We start from the raw sequence: 23916 nt of genomic DNA on the forward strand, positions 1-23916 counted from the left end.
AACTGAAGTATACTGTAGAATAGTGTACTACACACTGTATTTTCCCTTGATAATGTGTAGTCCTTACTATAGAATGTTGTATTATGCTCTATAATACTATACTACACACCCCTTGATCGTACAGTGCTTACTATAGAATTTTGTAGTATTCTGTAGAATGAACTACACACTGTAGTCCCTTTCAGTCATTGCAGTCTTCTCAATTGTGTAAAAGCTATTTTTGGATATGTGACTTGCATACAGTTGAAGTCGGAAGTTTACATACACTTCGGTTGGAGTCATTAAAACTCACTTTTCAACCACTCCACAAATTTCTTGTTAACAAACTATAGTTTTGGCAAGTCAGTTTGGACATCTACTTTGTACATGACACAAGTCATTTTTCCAACAATTGTTTACAGGCAGATTATTTCACTTATAATTCACTCTATCACAATTCCAGTGGGTCAGAAGTTTACATACACTAAGTTGACTGTGACTTTAAACAGCTTGAGAAATTCCAGAAAAATGACATGGCTTTAGAAGCTTCTGATAGGCCAATTGACATCATTTGAGTCAATTGGAGGTGTACCTGTGTATGTATTTTAAGGCCTACCTTCAAACTCAGTGCCTCTTTGCTTGACATCATGGAAAAATCAAAAGATATCAGCCAAGACCTCAGAAAATAAATTGTAGACCTCCACAAGTCTGGTTCATCCTTGGGAGCAATTTCCAAACACCTGAATGTACCACATTCATCTGTACAAATAATAGCACGCAAGTATTAACACCATGGGACCACGCAGCCATCATACTGCTCAGGAAGGAGATCCTTTTTGTCTCCTAGAGATGAATGTACTTTTGTGTGAAAAGTGCAAATCAATCCCAGCAAAGGACCTTGTGAAAATGCTGGAGGAAACAGGTACAGAAGTATCTATTTCCACAGTAAAACGAGTCCAATATCGACATAACCTGAAAGGCCGCTCAGCAAGGAAGAAGCCACTGCTCCAAAACCGCCATAAAAAAGCCAGACTACGGTTTGTAACTGCTCACGTGGACAAAGATCATACTTTATGGAGAAATGTCCTCTGGTCTGATAAAACAACAATAGAACTGTTTGGCCATAATGACCATCGTTATGCTTGGAGCAAAAAGGGAAAGGCTTGCAAGCCGAAGAACACCATCCCAACCGTGAAGCACGGGGGTGGTAGCATTATGTTGTGGGGGTGCTTTGCTGCAAGAGGGACTGGTGCACTTCACAAAATAGATGGCTTCATGAGGGAGGACAATTATGTGGATATATTGAAGCAACATCTCAAGACATCAGTCAGGAAGTTAAAGCTTGGTCACAAATTGGTCTTCCAAATGGACAATGACCCCAAACATACTTCCAAAGTTGTGGCAAAATGGCTTAAGGACAACAAAGTCAAGGTTTTGGAGTGGCTATCACAAAGCCCTGACCTCAATCCCATAGACAATTTGTGGGCAGAACTGAAAAAGCGTGTGCGAGCAAGGAGGCCTACAAACCTGACTCAGTTACACCAGCTCTGTCAGGAGGAATGGGCCAAAAGTCACCCAACTTATTGTGGGACGCTTGTGGAAGGCTACCCGAAACGTTTGACCCAAGTTGAACAATTTAAAGGCAATGCTGCCAAATACTAATTGAGTGTTTGTAAACTTCTGACCCACTGGGAATGTGATGAAAGAAAAAAAAGCTGAAAGAATTAATTCTCTCTACTATTATTCTGACATTTCACATTCTTAAAATAAAGTGGTGATTCTAACTGACCTAAGGCAGGGAATTTTTACTAGAATTAAATGTCAGGAATTGTGAAAAACTGAGTTTAAATGTATTTGGCTAAGGCGTATGTAAACTTCCAACTTCAACTGTGTCGTAGACCACCTTTTGCAAATTATTACATATAAATGTTATCTTTCAAAACTACATTTACTGTTAAGTGTTTTGTTCACAGAATATTAACACATTGTTTTCATCAGATGAGAATCGGTGTGCAATTGTATTCACGGTTCCCAACAATCAGTAAATTCTACTGCACACAATTCTAAATGACCCCATCAGTTTCATACCATGTACTATATATGGAAAGATTGAGGCAATGGGGACTGTGTAATTGATCATTTTTTACAATATTGCGGACATGCAGAGAATTAAGTTGGGTTACTCCTAAGTCATCATCTCCAACATTGTGACCTTCCATTATAGAGCTTTGCTCTGGAGTGGATTGAGGCCTCTAGCTACATTCTTATCAGTTGTGTTCCTCCACTGTTGTGTTCCTCCATCCTCCATCTCCTTTCCTTATGTCTATTGTGTTTCTGTGCGCCAATAGAAAGTTGACAAAACTATTAGTAAACCAACTTTTGTATTGAATACATGGAATTGTATTGGGATGATGAATGAATCCAGCTAACAAATTTCTCATTAAAAAAAAAAAAGGTTTTATCAGGAATAATCAGTGTTGGGGAGGAGTGAACTACAAGTAGTTTAACTGTTTTTTTATTATTTTTTATTTCTTATTATTTTTTTTCTTTTCTAACCCAATCCCTGTAAAGTTATTTGCTTTCCTAGGGAATTGTTTAATATTTACCTTAAATCCTACATCTTGATCTTCTTTGACTCCTTATTCTGTAAGACACTCATCAGTGTATTATATAATTTATCTTTTACTTCTTATCAATGACAATGGCGTCATATAATTAGTACCGGCAGGTGGTGGATCTGGATGTATCAGAAAGGTTACCAAGACTATGATGCAGCTCAGAGCCCCTACTCTTCCCAAAAACCGCCAACCCTCTCCTGCCCTTAGTCGGTCTGTTTAACTATTAAACAGTTTAACTATTAATATAACTACATTTTGCAGTAGCTAGGTGGTAGTTGAACTAAATTCAAATCTTGGTAGTGTTTTCAGTAGTTAATTACATTTTTTCCATGTAGCGGTGTAGCTAACTACTGGAACTACACACAACTTCTTTTTCCAAAAATAAAATATGGGTCAAGTAGGCAAGAATTTCCTTTCGTTTCGGCATCAGACCTCCATAATTCTCACTTGAAACATCCTTTTTGTGTTTAAGCTACATTATTTGCTACACTTTAAGAAAAACACAGTTTACTTAACTAAGGTTATTTTACCTTCCCCAACACTGGGAATAATATTTGATATGTATGAAATTGTGTAGTGAAATATATGTAAAAGGAGAGTAATTGCTCAAAATTCTGCAACTTTGGATAGTTATACATTCAATTTTGACCTGATTTAGTGACTGTAAAGAAAATGTGTTAATCTACTGGGATTTTTTAAACACAGACTAACTTTCTGTTTTGTCTGCTTGGACTCAAGAGATAAGTACGGTTGCGTTAATCTTTTTGCAGGCAGTCGTGTTCTTTTGATGAATGTATTTGCAATGTTGATGGTAAAATATAGTTTTGATTAATGTATTTACTGTTTTGCAAAAGGCCACAGTTCCAAAACATGCTTGTACGCGATTGAGAAAAACTGTAATAGAATTTACTATAGAATGTTTTACCACATTGCAATACCCTGTACCATAAGAAATGTCACATAGTGTACTATAGTACGTACTGTAGTTTAGCATAGTATACTATGGTACGTACTACAGTAGGCCTACAAATACATGTATGTGTACAATGATAACTTTGTGATGGCATTTATTTATCCACATTACTCTACTGTGCGATGACAATCATATACACACATTTTGTACTGTTAACACAGTATGTAGCCATTAAAAGAAATGTGTATGTATCATGGTGGAAAGCTGTAAATCATTCCATGAATAAGATCATTTCACTTATGGAAAATAAATCATGGTTAACACCCTCATACCCTCCTGAAAAAATACTGTTGTTTACGATAGAATACTACAGTACTTGCTGTAGTATACTGTAGAATACTATAATACACACAGTGTTGAAATGCTAATATTTCCTTTGCATAAACCCCACCCATATCCCAATTTGTGCAACCCATGAGTGGGAAACATACTGCCAAAATAAAGGAAACACCAACATAAAGCGCCCTGATAGGGTTGATCAGCCACCATGAGCTGCCAGAACAGCTGCAATATGCCCTGCCAAAGACTCCACAAAAATCTGGAATTCTATTGGAGGGATGTGACACCATTGTTCTGTGACAAATTCCATCATTGTGTGTTTCTTCGTTGTTGTGGTGGAAAAAGCTGTCTCAGGCACTGCTCTAGAATCTCCCAGTGTTGGGAGAGTGTTCAATTGGTTTGAGAGATCACACACACACTGTTAGGTGCCTCCTAAGAAGAGGTAGGTGCAGGAGCAGGAGAGCAAGGAATTTCCAGTGGCACAGTCGTTTATTATAAAGTCCCAACCCAACATCAACAGGTGGGGAAACACACCCCAACGAAGTCGCCACACATAGGGAAAACCACGAAACACACGGAGGAGAAACCTCTACTCCTAATACAGTACCAACGGTAAAACAACTGTGAGAGAAAAAAAACCTGTGGCGCAAACACGCACCCCGAACAGAGCAAACACAGCAAATAATCCTGCACAAAGACTAGCAGGCAGCGGATGTTAATAAACCCACCGAAATAAACTAATAGGACACAGGTGTAAACAAAAACAGACAGACACAAACGAAAAGGAAAAATGGATCGGTGGCAACTAGAAGGCCGGCGACGACGACCGCCGAACACTGCCCGAACAGGGAGAGGAGCCACCTTCGGTGGAAGTCGTGACACACACACACATACATTAAACCCCCTATGCTCCTTTGAGACCCATCTTTAAAAGTCACTGATATCTCTTCTTCTAGCCATGCTAGCCACAATAGTGGGCAACTGGACATTTTTATACATAACCCTAAGCATAATGGGATGTTTATTGCTTAATTAACTCATTAACTACAACTGTGTGGAAGCCCCTGCTTTCAATATACTTTGTAGCTCTCATTTACTCAAGCATTTCCTTTATTTTGGCAGTTACCTGTAATTCCAAACACATTTTAGCTAAGAGCAGCTGTTTAGCTGGTTATACAAAGGTTAGCCATGTGTTGGCAAAATTTGATGAGCAAGTCAAAAAAGCTTATCAGCAGCCAGCGGCAGGCGCTATTCGCAGATTATTTTTGAAAGCAGATGTCAGATACTACAGTAAGTGCAATTAGCTCCAATCAGTGTAATTTGCTAAATATTAGGAGTTGAGAAATAAAGATGACATCATCAGAAATATATTCTCCTCTTTCTAAGGTACAGATGTAGGATCTTCATTTAGTCACCCTGTTGCAGGAGAACTTTACTGCAGTTAATTAAAACCTCTTGACGCTAGGGGTCAGATTTTTATTTTATTTTTAAATAACGTTCCCAAGGTAAACGGACTATTTCTCAGGTCCAGATCGTAGAATATGCATATAATTTACAAGTTAGGATAGAAAACACTGTTTTAATTAAAATCGTGTTGGGAAATATGTTAGCCGATTGCGTTATGATCCTTGATCCATGAGCACCACCGAATGTACCCGTATGCTGTTTTCATAACGAAGTGGAAAGGTGGTATTTACCACATACAACTGGGGAGAAAATCCAGTTGAACAGCCCCCCAACTGTTAATCACTAGTGGGGAACTCGTCTATCATCCCTGAGCTCTGACTTTTCCCACATACTGAACTCTGACGTCACCTACCAAGGAAATGACCCTGATAACAGCATTTTGGGTAGTTAAATGCAACAACAAAACATTATTTATAAAAAGCAATCTATTATGGTTTTTTAACACTATAATTTGTTTACAAGCATGATCGCTATCCTCTTAGTTTATGGATGACGCTGCTTGTTTGCCGTTAGCCAATCAGCATTTCTCAATGAATTCAAAGCATGTGAATGTGAACTCCAATTCAGCATTCACACCAAGCCTAGAGTTAACTACTCCTTCCCTCCTTGCCCCTGATTTTCCTCCTCCTTTCATCCAATGAATTGACATGGATAGAAAAGAGCAGAAGCTCTGACCTATCCCAGGCTCCAGGCATACCCACCTACAGGTTATACAAAAGAGCAGAAGCTCTGAACAATCCCAGGCTCCAGTCCTACCCACCTACAGGTTATAGAAAAGAGCAGAAGCTCTGACCTATCCCAGGCTCCAGTCCTACCCACCTACAGGTTATAGAAAAGAGCAGAAGCTCTGACCTATCCCAGGCTCCAGTCATACCCACCTACAGGTTATAGAAAAGAGCAGAAGCTCTGAACCTAGCCATTCATACTTACTTACAGGTTATGGAAAATTTGCTCTTTTAGTATGTGTCCAGGAGGATTCAAGAAGAAAACCCCCACTTCTATGTCAAAGATAATAAAACAAAAACACTATAGTAAATACTACAGTAATGTCTGCAAAAACACTAAAGTGAATACCATAGTATATAAATATAGTAATACTACACTAGTTATAACATATTATAAACTGGCTGGTGCGAGCCCTGAATGCGGATTGGCTGACAGCCGTGGTATATCACGGTTGCATCAAGCCTAAGAACAGCCCTTCGCTGTAGTATATTGGACATATACCACCCCCCCTCGGGCCTTATTGCGTAAGTTGAATATAGTATTTGTACTAAATAAAACCATTGCTGATTTGAAGTAGGAAAACGCAGACAGACATCAGTCAGATCACATGACTTCTTCAGCCAAACACACAGAGAACTCAGGCAATGTTACAGAGGTTTTTATTGAGGCCTCTAGACACATATTTCATATACACTGCTGTAATTCCGTTAAAGCTTACATAGAAACCTGCACGTTATAAGCCTCCGCTCATCTCCTCTAACTTCTCTCATGTTCTCTCTCCTTCTTCTTCTTCTCTCCTCCTCTCTTTTTTCCCTCTGTCTCCCGGCAGGAAAATAAAAGATGACAAGTACAATAAGACCTGACACAAATGAGTGTTGGCACCACCAGTCTCCATAGCAACAGTTGTGTTACACCCAACAAGTGTGTGTCACGTCCGCGTTCCGCGTCTCCAACATAGAAAAATACTCCACAGTCTCAGAGGTATATTACACACAATTATAATACACACACGCACTCACGCTCACACGGACGGATGCACGCAGGCACACACACACACAGCTATATAATACAAATGTATACACTCAAACTGCCGCACACAGTTGTGCAGTGAGACTTTTTTTTTAAAATCATGTTTTTACATCGACTCCATTTTCCTTTAGCAGTTCTCAACAACACAACTGAGTTAGAAAACCACTTCAACTTACAATAGTGTCTGCAGAAGTCTGCAAGGTGTCGTTGAGATGGTGTTTATGCACGTGTGTGTGTGTGTGTGTGTATGCATGTACACACAGTTGAAGTCGGAAGTTTACATACACCTTAGCCAAATACATTTAAACTCAGTTTTTCACAATTCCTGACATTTAATCCGAGTAAAAATTCCCTGTTTTAGGTCAGTTAGTAGAGAGAATTATTAATTTCAGCTTTTATTTCTTTCATCACATTCCCAGTGGGTCAGAAGTTTACAAACACTCAATTAGTATTTGGTAGCATTGCCTTTAAATTGTTTAACTTGGGTCAAACATTTCAGGTAGCCTTCCACCAGCTTCCCACAATAAGTTGGGTGAATTTTGTCCCATTCCTCCTGACAGAGCTGGAGTAACTGAGTCAGGTTTGTTGGCCTCCTTGCTCGCACACACTTTTTTAGTTCTGCCCACAAATGTTCTATAGGATTGAGATCAGGGCTTTGTGATGGCCACTCCAATACCTTGACTTTGTTGTCCTTAATTAGGGATAGGCGTCCCATAAACGGGACAGCTGTAAATCATGCAGCGCCTTGCATCATGATTGCAGATTTTAGAGTAACAGCAATTGTCGATACATAGAAGTGTCTTATATCGGCTGAAAGCTTACATTTTTGTTAATATAGCTGCACTGTCCAATTTACAGTAGCTATTACCGTGAAAAAATGGCATGCTATTGTTTGAGGAGAGCTCCTAACAACAAAACACTTTTTTCACCGCGACAGGTTTGATAAATTCACCTCTGAAGGTGAATGAAATCTTGCTCTGATTTATCATTCAAATGGTCCCAGAGATAACAGGAAGTGTCGTGTGTTAGATAAAATCCTTTTCATATCCTAAAAAGGTCCAAATAGCATGCACGATCGATTTTGTATTTCCACTCCAAAGAAAGGAATCTGTGAAAATCTAACCCTAAACGTTGTTTCAACCAGCCAAATCCCACTCGTATGTATTCCTTAGAGATCCTAGAACGTAACCACACTTCACTATATCATTAGGGGTGTAGTATATCCTATAGGACACCATATTTGGTCAGAGAGCGACGCCTTCATGGCACGCCGATGACGCGGGCGGTCTTCACTTGAACGACTAACTTTGTCAAATAAGCACCAATCGGGGTCAAACAAAGCTAGCTAGATAGCCAATGAGCTGGGCTTTACGGGAGTATCCGGAAACCCTGTATATGTCGTAAAATGTAGCTACTAACCTTGTATGACAGCATGCCTTTTCATTTTGGACAAAAATTATAAGAATATTCAGAGTTATGAAGTTATGAAAACTGGTTGTTTTGCAAATGTTGAACTTATATAATATGGCTACTAATACTGGAAAAGCTAAATCAAAGTCCAAGTATACAGACATTCAAATGTCTCTTTCACGATTTGCCCAAATGTACCTGGGTGACTTCACACTAAATGTCATGTAGCTCGCTCATACTTCACGTTATCCATCTGAAACTTTGCAACCACACTGCTGCTCTCTTGTCGACACTATTGGAATTACAACCGGAGTGATGGCTGGAACTGGGACCTATCTCTTGCATTTCAAAGATTGTGTTTTTTCTTTGTATTTTCTTCTACCAGATCTATTGTGTTATATTCTCTTTCCTACATTCAATTCACAATTCCACAAACTTCAAAGTGTTTACTTTCGAATGGTACCAAGAATATGCATATCCTTGCTTCAGGGCCTGAGCTACAGGCAGTTAGATTTGGGTATGTCATTTAGGCGACTATTGTAAGCCATTTTGCCACAACTTTGGAAGTATGCTTAAGGTCGTTGTCCATTTGGAAGACCCATTTGTGACCAAGCTTTAACTTCTTGACTGATGTCTTGAGATGTTGCTTCAATATATCCACATAATTGTCCTCCCTCATGATGCCATCTATTTTGTGAAGTGCACCAGTCCCTCCTGCAGCAAAGCACCCCCACAACATGATGCTGCCAGCCCCGTTCTTCACGGGTTGGGATGGTATTCTTCGGCTTGCAAGCCTTCCCCCTTTTTCCTCCAAACACAATGATGGTCATTATGGCCAAATAGTTCTATTTTTGTTTCATCAGACCAGAAGACATTTCTCCAAAATGTACAATCTTTGTCCCCATGAGCAGTTGCAAACCGTAGTCTGGCTTTTTTATGGCGGTTTTGGAGCAGTGGCTTCTTCCTTGCTGAGCGGCCTTTCAAGTTATGTTGATATAGGACTCGTTTTACTGTGGATATAGATACTTTTGTACCTGTTTTCTCCAGCATTTTCACAAGGTCCTTTGATGTTGTTCTGGGATTGACTTGCACTTTTCACACCAAAGTACGTTCATCTCTAGGAGACAGAACGTGTCTCCTTCCTGAGCGGTATGACGGCTGCGTGGTCCCATGGTGTTTATACTTGCATACTATTGTTTGTACAGATGAACGTGGTTCCTTCAGTCATTTGGAAATTTCTCCTAAGGATGAACCAGACTTGTGGAGGTCTAAAAAATTATTCTGAGGTCTTGGCTGATTTATTTTGATTTTCCCATGATGTCAAGCAAAGAGGCACTGAGTTTGAAGGTAGGCCTTGAAATACATCCACAGGTACTCCTCCAATTGACTCAAATGATGTCAATTAGCCTATCAGAAGATTCTAAAGCCATGGCATCATTTTCTGGCATTCTCCAAGCTGTTTAAAAGCACAGTCAACTTAGTGTATGTAAACATCTGACCCACTGGAATTGTGATACAGTGAATTATAAGTGAAATAATCTGTCTGTAAACAATTGTTGGAAAAATGACTTGTGTCATGCACAAAGTAGATGTCCTAACTGACTTGCCAAAACTATAGTTTGATAACAAGAAATTTGTGGAGTGGTTGAAAAACGAGTTTTAATCACTCTAACCGAAGTGTATGTAAACCTCCGACTTCAGCTGTATGTGTATATATATGTATGTGTGTGTGTGTATTTTTTTGAATGTGTGTTCGAACGTGTGTAACACACACACGTGTGCATGTGTGTTAACCCTGTCTACCAGGCAGTGAGGACTATAGGGAGCGAGAGAGAGAGATGCAGCGTTGTGATTTGTGTCTGTGTGTGTGTGAAGGTGGTGTGTATTACTGAGGTAAGAGACAGAGGAACAGTCCCGCCTCTCTGGACTTTCTGCTCCAATCACAATAGAGTCAGTACTGTCCGGTCCAACGTCAGTATAGTCCATTAAATCAAAGTATATAGTCACTGGCTCTAGATCATTAGTCCTCTCCTTGATTGTTGCTCTGTCCCATTCTCCGCACTTGAGGTTTACAGTCTCTTTTAAAATGTGCATGAGCATGAATTTCTGGAGGTGCAGTCTCCAATTAGATTATTTTAACAAGTGCGTCTGCTGGCAGCACACTTCACAAGCTCATTGTACTCTCTACCAGTTAAGACATCAGAATTGCCAGCTCAGCCAAAGTGTCCATGCACTCAGAAAAACGCATCAATACAAAGTATGGTAATGTAGAACTCAGTCCTCAATGTTTCGGGTAGGAGAATAGGACAGAATCAGAGGCTCAAGTCTCTCTGGTGATCCATCAAAACATCCTTCAGTCGATCCAGCATCTGTCTCATGTTCTCTCTATTGTTCTCTTTCTCTCTGTGCTGTGGGATCAGTGCCCATCTCGTCTCTCTCCCCTCCTCTCTTATCCTCATCATCTCCTCACTTCTCCATTCTCACTTTGCTCCTCTCTTATCCTCTGCTCTCCTCTTCTCTCGGCTCCTATATTGATGTTGTTGTTGTTGTTTTGGTTGACATGGCAGTGGAGGATGGGATGTCACAGAAGTTCCTGTGCGTGGCGTTCTAGCTTCCTGTCTGACCCCGAGGACGGGGTTTATAGGTTAGGGGTCAGGTGAGTATGTGTGCTACAGAGCCTGGAGCAGAAGCCCCAGCATGGCCACATACAAACTCACACACCCTCTCACACCCAGGGGTCCAGAGGCTGCTGCAGAGCGCTGGGCTCTCTCCTCCTCTCCCTCAGAGTCCACAGAACCTTGGGCCAATAATGCCTGAGAGGGAGAGAGAGGGGGGGGGGGGGGGGGAGAGGTCATGTAAAGGTAATAGAAGAGAGAGGAAAAGAGGGAAAAAGAGAATTAGTCATCTGATGTAAATGTGCTTTGAAAAGAGAGCGAAGACGAGAGAAAGAGCAGCATGACAGGATTGAGTTATGAGTGAATAGATGGATGGATGAACATAGTGATGAAGATGTTTATAGATGGATGGACAGAGTAGATGGAGATGCAGAGAAGAGTAAAGCAGATATGACAGATGGACAGAACGTGGAGGAGGAGAGAGAAATGGACAGTGTTACGGAGGAGGAGGAGCGATGGAGGGCTGCTGCTTTCAGAAAACCTGTTATGAGTTCTGTCACAGTCAAAGAGACACACACACACACACACACACACACACACACACACACACACACACACACACACACACACACACACACACACACACACACACACACACACACACACACACACACACACACACACACACACACACACACACAAATGCGCAAACACTCATGCTCACCTCTTCACACTCGAAGTCATTGGAAGGAATGCACTTTTGTCCTCCATCCTGGAAAAAAGAACACACCATCAGCATCGACATACACACAGCATAAGCAACAACACACACATACATTGCAGATGAATCCTCACATTATCAGCTCATGTTTTAAATACAGTTACAGAAGGAGGAGAGAATGAAGACTGTGATTAACTCCTCACACTGCCAGAAGGACAGTGTGTGTCACACACACACACACCAACACACTCTCTCGCCAAAGTCTGCAGTTATCTCCCTCTCCCATCAGCCCTTCTCTGGGTCTCATTAGCATATCCCTGCCCGTCTCCAGGGTGGGAGAGCCAATCAGATCTTATCTCCTCTCAGAACAGGAAGAGCTCTTTTCATGGCCAGGAAATCAAGAGAATAATAGAGAGCAGAGAACTGAGAGATAAATAACTAGTATAACAAACACACTCACACACACACACACCCTCCCCCCGACCTCTTCGTGATCAGTCTGAATGTCAGGGGTTCCGTGCAGGAGACAGAAGTCCTGGGATTAGACTACCAGCTGCAGGCCTTTGACAGTTTAAACATACAGTCCAGTATACACACACACACACACACACACACACACACACACACACACTCATCCATGAACACACAGCATGAATATTTCCATCCATCTCACAGTTACCCCGATGTATTCTATCCGTGTGTGTATTTCCCCTCCAGCCTCCATCCCAGTTACGGAATATTTAGAACGTCAGGACTAGATATTTCCTCAGCCGGTCAAGTGTCGGATGATTAAATCATTTATACATGATGCTCCCTATTCACTATGAAAATAGATACGTCACATGAACTAACGTCACTATTGATAACCATTGACACGCACACACACACACACACACACACACACACACACACACACACACACACACACACACACACACACACACACACACACACACACACACACACACACACACACACACACACACACACACACCTTAAGGTTGGCACAGGTTGAGAAAACACAAGCGCTATCCAGAGGCTTGATGTCATTAGCTTGGAGAGAGGGAGCGGGCTTAGAGTTGAGGGGTGGCTGTATGGGAGGAAAGGGCGTGGCCAAAGACTCTGTGACGGGAAGTACACTCCCCTCTGATCCATAGCCAAACGCCTGGATGGAATTCTCTATGGAAACAGACAGGAGAGAGAGAGAAGAAGAAAGAAGAGAGAGGCAAAGATGGAGTGCAGGTATTACAGCTCGGTCACTGTTAGAAGAAGAAACACAGAGGGACACAACACACACACGCACGCACGCACACACACACACACACACACACACACACACACACACACACACACACACACACACACACACACACACACACACACACACACACACACACACACACACACACACACACACACACACACACACACACACACACACACACACACACACACACACACACACACACACACACACACACACACACACACACACACACACACACACACACACTTGCATTCCACTCACTGAGGCAGGTGTTGTGTGTGAAGTCTCTGAGGAAGGCGTCACACTCCTGTTCCTGGTTGCCAGTCCCTCTGCAGGAGCACCAAGGAGAGATGGTGCTGTTACTGGGACTGCTGTCCATGTAGTTAGGAGTCACATCAGACCCTGGACAGAGGGGGGGAGTAGACAATATTCAGGACCGAGAGTACGTTTGAAGAACGCTTCTGTTGGGATAGAAAACCCTACAGCAAATTGCTGTTAAATGGAGAGAGGAAGCCAAACTCTAGTGGACTACGGCATATGTAGGCATATTTGAAATGGTGAAATTATGGCAAGGGGTGACATTTAATTTACATAGCAATTTCCTACCATCCACTAGGGGCACCGCGAGCCCCTAATACCATCTAGTAGGCTTGCGACAAGCTAGGCCTTTAGGGATAGGGTTGAGAATGGTCTTCAACCGAGCATCGCGTTCTCAATCCCAGTGCTAGGCAATCGTTTAGTTGTGTTTTTTTTCTGTGTTAAACCTATCCCAAACCTTAACTCTAACCGTAACCACTCGGAATTAATGCCAAAGAATATCTCCAATGCCTAAATTGAACAAAAAAATCAAGGTTCGTTTCGGTTTTAGTTTCTCACAGTTTTACTAACATACAGAAGATGACGTGGAACACTTCATGATCTTCAGACGGCCCCACACGCCATATTTAAAATGGCAAGCCGTGTCATATCTCTGTATCTGCAGTTATGGTACGGTATGGCGTTTTCTTTGGTGATTGAGTTGCGAGAGAGTGCGTGTATGTACTCACCAACGAGGCCTACGTAGGCCATTAGGCAGCCGTGGTAGTTATCATGGGGACAGCTGTTGATGGAGTGACCAGTCGTCTGACAGGTGGTATGGAAATCAGCCAGCCTTGACCTACATGCACACACACGGGCAAATGACAAGCATTCAGCGTAATATCGCCATTTTAGCTTTTCAACCGAAGGAACTTAAAGACAGTGACACATACACTGTGTACAAAACATTATGAACACCTAATATTGAGTTGCACCCCCCACTTTCGCCCTCAGAACAGCCTCCATTCGTCAGGACGTGGACTCTGCAAGGTGTCGAAAGCGTTCCACAGGGATGCTGGCCCATGTTGACTTCAATGCTTCCCACAGTTGTGTCAAGTTGACTGGATGTCCTTTGGGTGGTGGACCATTCTTGATACACACGGGAAACTGTTGAGCATGAAAAATCCAGCAGTGTGTGCCTGAAAAACCCAGCAGCTTTGCAGTTGATTGAAGTGAATTTAACAAGTGACATCAATAAGGGATCATAGCTTTCACCTGGTCAGTCTATGTAATGGAAATAGCCGGTGACCATAATGTTTTGTACATATGCGGTCTATGCAGGAATCAAACCCACAACCCTAATATTGCCAGCATCATGCTCTAACCCACTAAGCCATTGGAACCACCCACTATAGTACTTACAGTAAGCATTATAATCATATTGTAAGGCTATTTTATGGGAGATATTATTGTTTTCTGTAGTTCTAAAATAAGGCGAATCAGTTGTTTTGAATTACAATGGATATTGCTTATCTACCCAGCAACTACTTTTTGCTGTTGAAGAGTCTCAATCCCAACCTACCATCCATTCTCAAAGTCCTCTCCAATTGATTTGAGAGGGAAAATAATTGACTTTGACACAAGCCAATGATAATGGAAGGCTGGATAAAAAGTACATGGCATTCACATGTTACCTCAAGACAAAGCTGTCTTTGGTTGCATTGCGAATGAGGCTATGTAAGAGAGACGATGTTACCCAAGGCCAAACAGTAGCTGTCTGCTTTGTACTGTAGAGTGCCAGACACCTCCGCAGGCATAGGCAGCCAGTGGAAAAAGAAACTCACAGAGATCATTATTTGCTTTACATTTTCAGTCTCTCACGGGGAAGGGAAGGGAAAGTGAGCCGAGCATGAATGTCCTGTTGATATCTTCCAGTTTTGTCTCGATGCCCATTAAAAAAAACACCAAGGACGTTCAAAGTCGCCGCTGTGCACTCAAAAGAGAAACTCAAAAGAGAAACTCAAAAGAGAAACTCAAAAGGGCCTTTCTCAGTTGTGAATATTTCCCTCATCCGGTCTTCCTCGATTCTAATTAGATTTATGTCCTAAATGGCACCTTATTCCCTATATTGTGCACTACGTTTGACCAGAGCCATATGGACCCTGGTCAAAAGCAGTACACTATTTCTTTCTGCCCTACCAATAACATGAAAAGCACATATTTCTATATGACATCAGCTTCCTAGCTTGGTATAGGGTGTTCAATCAAAAACACATATTTTGACCAATGGGTAATTGTGTAGATAATACTCTAAGAAAACCAATGGCCAAAACGTCATGGCTCTATCATAATTCGTTCGACATTTATTGCCGTTTTTCCCGTTGTAGGATGGTCCAAATAAGGGTGACTGTAACGGCTTTCCTCCTCCGCTTCATCCGAAGAGGAGGAGCAGGGATTGAACCAAAATGCAGCGTTGTAGTTCAACATATTATTTATTTACAACAAACAGACGAAGACGAAAAACTCTTGAACAAAAATACAAAACAATAAACGACGTAGACAGACCTGGACGACGAACTTACATGAAACACGAAGAACGCATGAACAGGAAAACTGACTACATAAAACGAACGAACAAACAAACAAACAAAACCGAAACCGAAACAGTCCCGTGTGGCGAAACATACACAGACACTTACACAGGAGACAACCACCCACAACAAACAGTGTGAAAACACCTACCTTAATATGGCTCTCAATCAGAGGAAATGAAAACCACCTGCCTCTAATTGAGAGCCATATCAGGTCACCCCTTTAACCAACATAGAAACACATAACATAGACTACCCACCCAAACTCACGCCCTGACCTTCAAACACATACAAAATAACAGAAAACCGGTCAGGAACGTGACATAACCCCCCCCCTCAAGGTGCGTACTCCGAACGCACCACCAAAAGTCTAGGGGAGGGTCTGGGTGGGCGTCTGACCACGGTGGTGGCTCAGGCTCTGGACGAGGTCCCCACCCCACCATAGTCAATCCCAGCTTACATCTCCCCCTCAGAATGACCACCCTCTTACTCCACCCACCTAATTTAAGGGGCAACACCAAGATAAAGGACAGCTCCGGGACAAGGTAGCTCAGGACAGAGGGATAGCTCAGGATAGAGAGGTAGCTCAGGATAGAGAGGTAGCTCAGGATAGAGGGGCAACTCTGGACTGAAGGGCAGCTCCGGACAGAGAGACAGCTCTGGACTGAGGGGCAGTTCTGGATAAATAACAGCTCCGGGCTGAGGGGCTGCTCATGGCTGGCTGACGGCTCTGGACGCTCATGGCTGGCTGACGGCTCTAGACGCTCATGGCTGGCTGACGGCTCTAGACGCTCATGGCTGGCTGACGGCTCTGGACGCTCATGGCTGGCGGACGGCTCTGGCTGGTCATGGCTGGCTGACGGCTCTGGCTGGTCATGGCTGGCTGACGGCTCTGGCTGGTCATGGCTGGCTGACGGCTCTGGCTGGTCATGGCTGGCTGACGGCTCTGGCTGGTCATGGCTGGCTGACGGCTCTGGCTGGTCATGGCTGGCTGACGGCTCTGGCTGGTCATGGCTGGCTGACGGCTCTGGCTGGTCATGGCTGGCTGACGGCTCTGGCTGGTCATGGCTGACAAATGGCTCTAGCGGCTCCTGACTGACTAACGGCTCTGACGGCTCGGGACAGACGGGCGGCTCTAATGGCTCGGGACAGACGGATGGCTCAGACGGCACTGGGCAGACGGATGGCTCAGATGGCGCTGGGGAGACGGATGGCTCAGATGGCGCTGGGGAGACGGATGGCTCAGATGGTGCTGGGGAGACGGATGGCTCTGGCCGGATGAGGCGCACTGTAGGCCTGGTGCGTGGTGCCGGAACTGGAGGCACCGGGCTAAGGACATGCACCTTCAGGCTAGTGCGGGGAGCAGGGACAGGGCACACTGACCTCTCGAAGCGCACTATAGGCCTGGTGCGTGGTACCGGCACTGGTGGTACCGGGCTAAGGGCACGCACCTCAGGGCGAGTGCGGGGAGAAGGAACAGTGCGTACAGGGCTCTGGAGACGCACAGGTGGCTTAGTGCGTGGTGCCGGAACTGGAGGCACTGGGCTGGAGACACGCACCATAGGGAGAGTGCGTGGAGGAGGAACAGGGCTCTGAAAACGCACTGGAAGCCTGGTGCGTGGTGTAGGCACTGGTGGTACTAGGCTGGGGCGGGAAGGTGGCGCCGGAAATACCGGACCGTGTAGGCGTACTGGCTCCCTTGAGCACTGAGCCTGCCCAACCTTACCTGGTTGTATGCTCCCCGTCGCCTGACCAGTGCGGGGAGGTGGAATAACCCGCACCGGGCTATGTAGGCGAACCGGGGACACCATGCGTAAGGCTGGTGCCATGTAAGCCGGCCCAAGGAGACGTACTGGTGGCCAGATATGTAGAGCCGGCTTCATGGTACTTGGCTCAATGCTCAATCTAGCCCTACCAGTGCGGGGAGGTGGAATAACCCGCACCGGGCTATGCACACGTACAGGAGACACCGTGCGCTCTACTGCGTAACACGGTGTCTGCCCGTACTCCCGCTCTCCACGGTTAGCCTGGAAAGTGGGCGCAGGTCTCCTACCTGCCCTAGACCCACTACCTCTTAGCCCCCCCCAAGACATTTTTGGGGTTTCTTCTCGGGCTTCCTTGCTAGCCGCGTACCTTCATATCTGCGGTTTTGAGCTTGATTCTCCGGCTTCCAGCCACGTCTCTTTGCTGCCTCCTCATACCACCGCTCCTGGGCTCTCGCTGCTTCCATCTCCTCACGAGCGCGGCGATATTCCCCAATATGAGCCCAGTGTCCTTTTCCCTCCAATATTTCATCCCATGTCCAGGATTCCTGTGTAGCAGGCCACTGCTCGAATTCACGCCGCTTGGTTCTGGTGTGGTGGGTGGTTCTGTAACGGCTTTCCTCCTCCGCTTCATCCGAAGAGGAGGAGCAGGGATTGAACCAAAATGCAGCGTTGTAGTTCGACATATTATTTATTTACAACAAACAGACGAAGACGAAAAACTCTTGAACAAAAATACAAAACAATAAACGACGTAGACAGACCTGGACGACGAACTTACATGAAACACGAAGAACCCATGAACAGGAAAACTGACTACATAAAACAAACAAACAAACAAACAAACAAAACCGAAACCGAAACAGTCCCGTGTAGCGTAACATACACAGACACTGACACAGGAGACAACCACCCACAACAAACAGTGTGAAAACACCTACCTTAATATGGCTCTCAATCAGAGGAAATGAAAACCACCTGCCTCTAATTGAGAGCCATATCAGGTCACCCCTTTAACCAACATAGAAACACATAACATAGACTACCCACCCAAACTCACGCCCTGACCTTCAAACACATACAAAATAACAGATAACCGGTCAGGAACGTGACAGTGACTAAATCAATGGAGGCCAGAGAAAAAAAGTCGTCATAAATCAGTGAAATAGCATCGAGCAAGCTAGGCTAGATGCTGTGCGAGAATTAAGGCTACCTGATAGGCTTACCATTGAACTCGTCTTCTCAAATCCGGAGGACATAAACAATATAGAGGTAAGATAGATATCGATTTTGAAACATGACATGCAACATTTTCATACACTATGTGTACAATACCAGTCAAAAGTTTGGACACACCTACTCATTCAAGGCTTTTTCTTTATTTTTACAATTTCCTACATTATAGAATAATAGTGAAGACATCAAAACTATGAAAGAACACATATGGAACCATGTAGTAAGCAAAAAAGTGTTAAACAAATCTAAATGTATTTTCCAACCATCTTGTAGGAGTTCCAACATATGCTGAGCACTTGTTGGCTGCTTTTCCTTCACTCTGCGGTCCAACTCATCCCAAACCACCTTAATTGGGTTGAGGTCGGGTGATTTGATGCAACACTCCATCACTCTCCTTGGTCAAATAGCCCTTACACAGCCTGGAGGTGTGTTTTGGGTCATTGTCTTAATCAAAATCAAATGATAGTCCCAAATAACGCAAACCAGATGGAATGGCATATCACTGCAGAGTGCTGCGATAATTCACTTTTAACAAGGCACACTTGTTAATTGAAATGCATTCCATTTGACTACCTGATGAAGCTCCCGAGTGGTGCAGTGGTCTAAAGTACTGCATCTCAGTGCTAGAGGCGTCACTACAGACCCTGATTCGATCCCGGGCTGTATCACAACCAGCTGTGATCGGGAGTCCCATATGGCGGTGCACAATTGGCACAGCGTTGTCTGGGTTAGGGGAGGGTTTGGCCGGGGTAGGCCGTCATTGTAAAATAAGAATTTGTTCTAAACTGACTTGCCTAGTTAAATAAAGGTAAAATAAAAAGCTGGTTGAGAGAATGCCAAGAGTGTGCAAAGTTGTCATCAAGGCAAAAGGTGGCTACTTGGAAAAATCTCAAATCTCAAATATATTTTGATGTGTTTAACACTTTTTTGGTTACTATTTGATTCCATATGTTCCGTATGTTTGCTTACTACATGATTCCACATTGGCAATTGTCTTCACTGACATTTTCAACCTCTCCCTCTGTAATACCTACACGTTTCAAACAAACCACCATAGCACCGTGCCCAAGAAAGCGAAGGTAACCTGCCTGAATTATTACCGCCCCATAGCATCACAACAGTAGCCATGAAGTGCTTTGAAAGGCTGGTCATGGCTCACACCAACACCATCATGCCAGAAACCCTAGACCCGCTCCAATTCGCACACCAACCCAACAGATCCACAGATGACGCATTCTCTATTGCACTTCACACTGCCCTTTCCCACCTGGACAAAAGGGACACCTATGTGACAATGCTGTTCATTGACTACAGCTCAGCATTCAACATCATAGTGCCCACAAAGCTCATCATTTCGCTAAGAACCCTGGGACTAAACACCTCCTTCTGCAACTGGATACTGGACTTCCTGACAGGCCGCACCCAGGTGGTAAGGGTAGGCAACAACACATATTCCACGCTGATGCTCAACACTGGGGCCCTTCAGGTGTGTGTGCTTTGTCCCCTCATGTACTCCCTGTTCACCCACGACTGTGTGGGAAAGCATGACTCCAACAATCATGACTCATTAAGTTGGCTGATGACACAGTGGTAGGCCTGATCACTGACAATGATGAGACAGCCTTTAAGGAGGAGGTCAGAGACCTGGCAGTGTGGGGCCAGAACAACAACCTCCCTCTCAATGTGAGCAAGACAAAGGAGCTGATTGTGGACTATAGGAAAAGGAGAGCCGAACAGGCCCCTATTAACATCGAAGGGACTGAAGTGGAGTGGGTCGAGAGTTTCAAGTTCCTTGGTGTCCACATCACCAACAAACTATCATGATCCAAACACACCAAGACACTTGTGAAGAGGGCATGACAACACCATTTTCCCTTCAGGAGAGGGGGATGGGTCCCCAGATGCTCAAAAAGTTAAACAGCTGCACCATCGAGAGCATCCTGACCGGTTGCATCACCTCCTCGTATGCTATCTGCTCGATATCTGACCGTAAGGCACTACAGAGGATAGTGCGTATGGCCTAGTACATCACTGGGGCCAAGCTTCCTGAAATCCAGGACCTACAGTGGCAAAATAATAGCACGTGAACCCTTTGGAATTACCTGGATTTCTGCATAAATTGTCCATCAAATTTGATCTGATCTTCATCTTAGTCACAACAATAGACAAACATAGTGTACTTAAACTAATAACACACAAATTATAGTATTTTTCTTGTCGATATTGAATACATCATTTAAACATTTACAGTGTAGGTTGGAAAAAGTATGTGAACACCTAGGCTAATGACTTCTTCAAAAGCTAATTGGAGTCAGGAGTCAGAAAACCTGGAGTCCAATCAAAGAGACGAGATTGGAGATGTTGGTTAGAGCTGCCTTGCCCTATAAAATACACTCACAAAATTTGAGTTTGCTATTCACAAGAAGCATTGTCTGATGTGAACCATGCCTTGAACAAAATAGATCTCAGAAGACCTAAGATTAAGAATTGTTGACTTACATAAAGCTGGAAAGGGTTACAAAAGTATCTCTAAAAGCCTTGATGTTCATCAGTCCATGGTAAGACAAATTGTCTATAAATGGAGAAAGCACTGTTGCTACTCTCCCTAGGAGTGGCCATCCTGCAAAGATGACTGCAAGAGCACAGCGCAAAATGCTCAATGAGGTTAAGAAAAATCCTAGAGTGTCAACTAAAGACTTACAGAAATCTCTGGAACATGCTAACATCTCTGTTGAAAAGTCTACGATATATAAAACACTAAACCAGAATGGTGTTCATGGGAGGACGTCACGGAAGAAGCCACTGCTGTCCAAAAACAACAACATTGCTGCACGTCTGAAGTTTGCAAAAGTGCACCTGGATGTTCCGCAGTGCTACTACAAAATATTCTGAGGAACAGATGAACCTACTGTTGAGTTGTTTGGAAGGAACACACAACACTATGTGTGGATTAAAAAAGTCACAGCACACCAACATCAAAACCTCATCACTGAGCTCTTCAGTAAGGCCATTCCTTTTCCCCAGATTGCTCAGTTTGGCTGGGCGACCAGCTCTAGGAAGAGTCTTGGTGGTTCCAAACTGCTTCCATTTAAGAATGATGGAGACCACTGTGTTCTTGGGGACCTTCAATGAGCAGACATTTTTTGGTACCCTTCCCCAGTTCTTTGCCTCGACACAAAGCTCTACTGACAATTCCTTTGACCTCATGGCTTGGTTTGTGCTCTGACATGCACTGTCAACTGTGGGACCTTATAGAGAGAGGGGTGTAACCTTTCCAAATCATGCCCAATCTTGATTGGACCACAGGTGGACTCCAATCAAGTTGTAGATACATATTGTCACGGATCCCCCCCCGGTACTGCTGATCATTCCGTTCACCAGATCTGGAGGTCTACGTCACCGGCCTTCTAGGCATCACTGAACTGGATCATCACCACCAACCCCGGACTGTCTTTTCTCATTACGCACACCTGGTTCCCTTTCCCCCTGATTAGTAATTGTATATATGTGCCCTCTTTTCCGCATTATCCTTGTCGCTTATTGTCCCATGTCCATTGGTCTGTCCACCTGTACTCTGGTGTATTGGCTTTCGTGCTACGTGTTATTGTGCACTTGTTATTATGAGTCTCGTCCCCTGTTTACACCTCACTCTTTTGTTTGGGTTACATCCCTGTGTTATATATACACAGGTGTTTGTTTTGGGCTTCGTCCCCGTCGTTTTCATGATGCACTTTAGTCTGGGTGGAGAAATAAAAACCTATTACGTATTGCTGCGCCTGTCTCATATCATTATACAGCGTGAGATCATCTCAAGAATGATCAATGGAAACAGGATGCAACTGAGCTCAATTTCAAGTCTCATAGCAAAGGGTCTGAATACCTATGTACATAAGGTATTTCGTTTTTTTATTTTTAATACATTTGTAAAAAAAATCTAAAAACCTGTTTTAATGTTGTCATTATGGGGTATTGTGTGTAAATTACATTGAATCTATTTTAGATTAATGCTTTAACGTAACACCATGTGGGAAAAAATCAAGGGGTCTAAATACTTTCCAAATGCACTTTTTATATATATATATATATATATTCTTCAACAATTTTCCATCCTACAAATGTGGAATAAGCAAAGACTTTGATTTCTGGTCAAATGGGATCTTAGAAAATATCTAGCAGAAAAAGTCTTAAAAGGTTTTAGAAATACATCAAAAACAATAGTCTTGAAGTAAAGACCCCTGCCAAATAGTATCAACATGTGTATTTAGTTTTGCAGAAATGATTGGCCTTCTGTAAATGTAAGAAAAATATTGCCTTGTGTTGTCATTCTGTTACCAAAAAACCCACATATCTTTAAGATATTTTCGAATTTCCCTCCCTCATTAGGAGGGAGGATAATGAAAGTTCACAGAAGTAACTGGTAAAGTTAGACCTACCAATTAGTTATAGTGTTTTCACTAATAAGAATTTGGTTGATTATTTATTAAGTGATTAAAACACGTACCACATTTTTACTAAATTGCATGTGTGTGTGTGACTGACAGGTTTGAATACTGTGCTGTTGACGTCCTCATAGACGTCAGTCATTCCATGGGAGTGTGTGCTTATGCCTTTGTGTGTGTTTTGGTGTCTATGTCGGTATGCGTTCAGGTGTCTTAGGATGGATGAGCAATGCTTCACAGGAACCTTTGAAGTTGACACACACACACTGACTTCTGTGCCCTTGGTTTTGGGGGAGCTGTGATGGTGGATGTGGTGTCTGACTCATAGACAACGATCAAAGGGCGGAGTGTGTGCGCGTGCTTGTGTGCATTTGTGTGTGTATTTTTACGTGTGTGTGTAAATTCATATTCGATAAGAGAACTGTGTTGAAAGATAAGACAGACTCACTGTCTGACAGCTAACTGCTATGCTGTTTTCTAGTGTCCAAGCTAACAGCCTTGGCTAG

At 43.4% G+C, this 23916-nt stretch overlaps 1 protein-coding gene across 3 annotated transcripts in view; it reads right to left on the reverse strand.

Annotated features, from left to right (window-relative positions):
* Window positions 1-6684: 6684 nt before the first annotated feature.
* Window positions 6685-23916, reverse strand: part of LOC129863796 (GDNF family receptor alpha-2-like) — an 82293-nt gene continuing 65061 nt past the window's right edge. For all 3 annotated transcript variants that reach the window (XM_055936053.1, XM_055936052.1, XM_055936054.1), the window contains 5 exons: window positions 14131-14240; window positions 13346-13486; window positions 12812-12996; window positions 11821-11868; window positions 6685-11294 (listed from right to left, as the gene is read on the reverse strand). In XM_055936053.1, coding sequence (XP_055792028.1) covers window positions 11151-11294; window positions 11821-11868; window positions 12812-12996; window positions 13346-13486; window positions 14131-14240 — 628 coding nt within the window. In that variant the 3' untranslated portion in view covers window positions 6685-11150. The remainder of the gene's footprint in view (window positions 11295-11820; window positions 11869-12811; window positions 12997-13345; window positions 13487-14130; window positions 14241-23916) is intronic.

The sequence above is a fragment of the Salvelinus fontinalis genome, chromosome 10 (genome assembly GCF_029448725.1).
Source record: "Salvelinus fontinalis isolate EN_2023a chromosome 10, ASM2944872v1, whole genome shotgun sequence".
NCBI lineage: Eukaryota > Metazoa > Chordata > Actinopteri > Salmoniformes > Salmonidae > Salvelinus > Salvelinus fontinalis.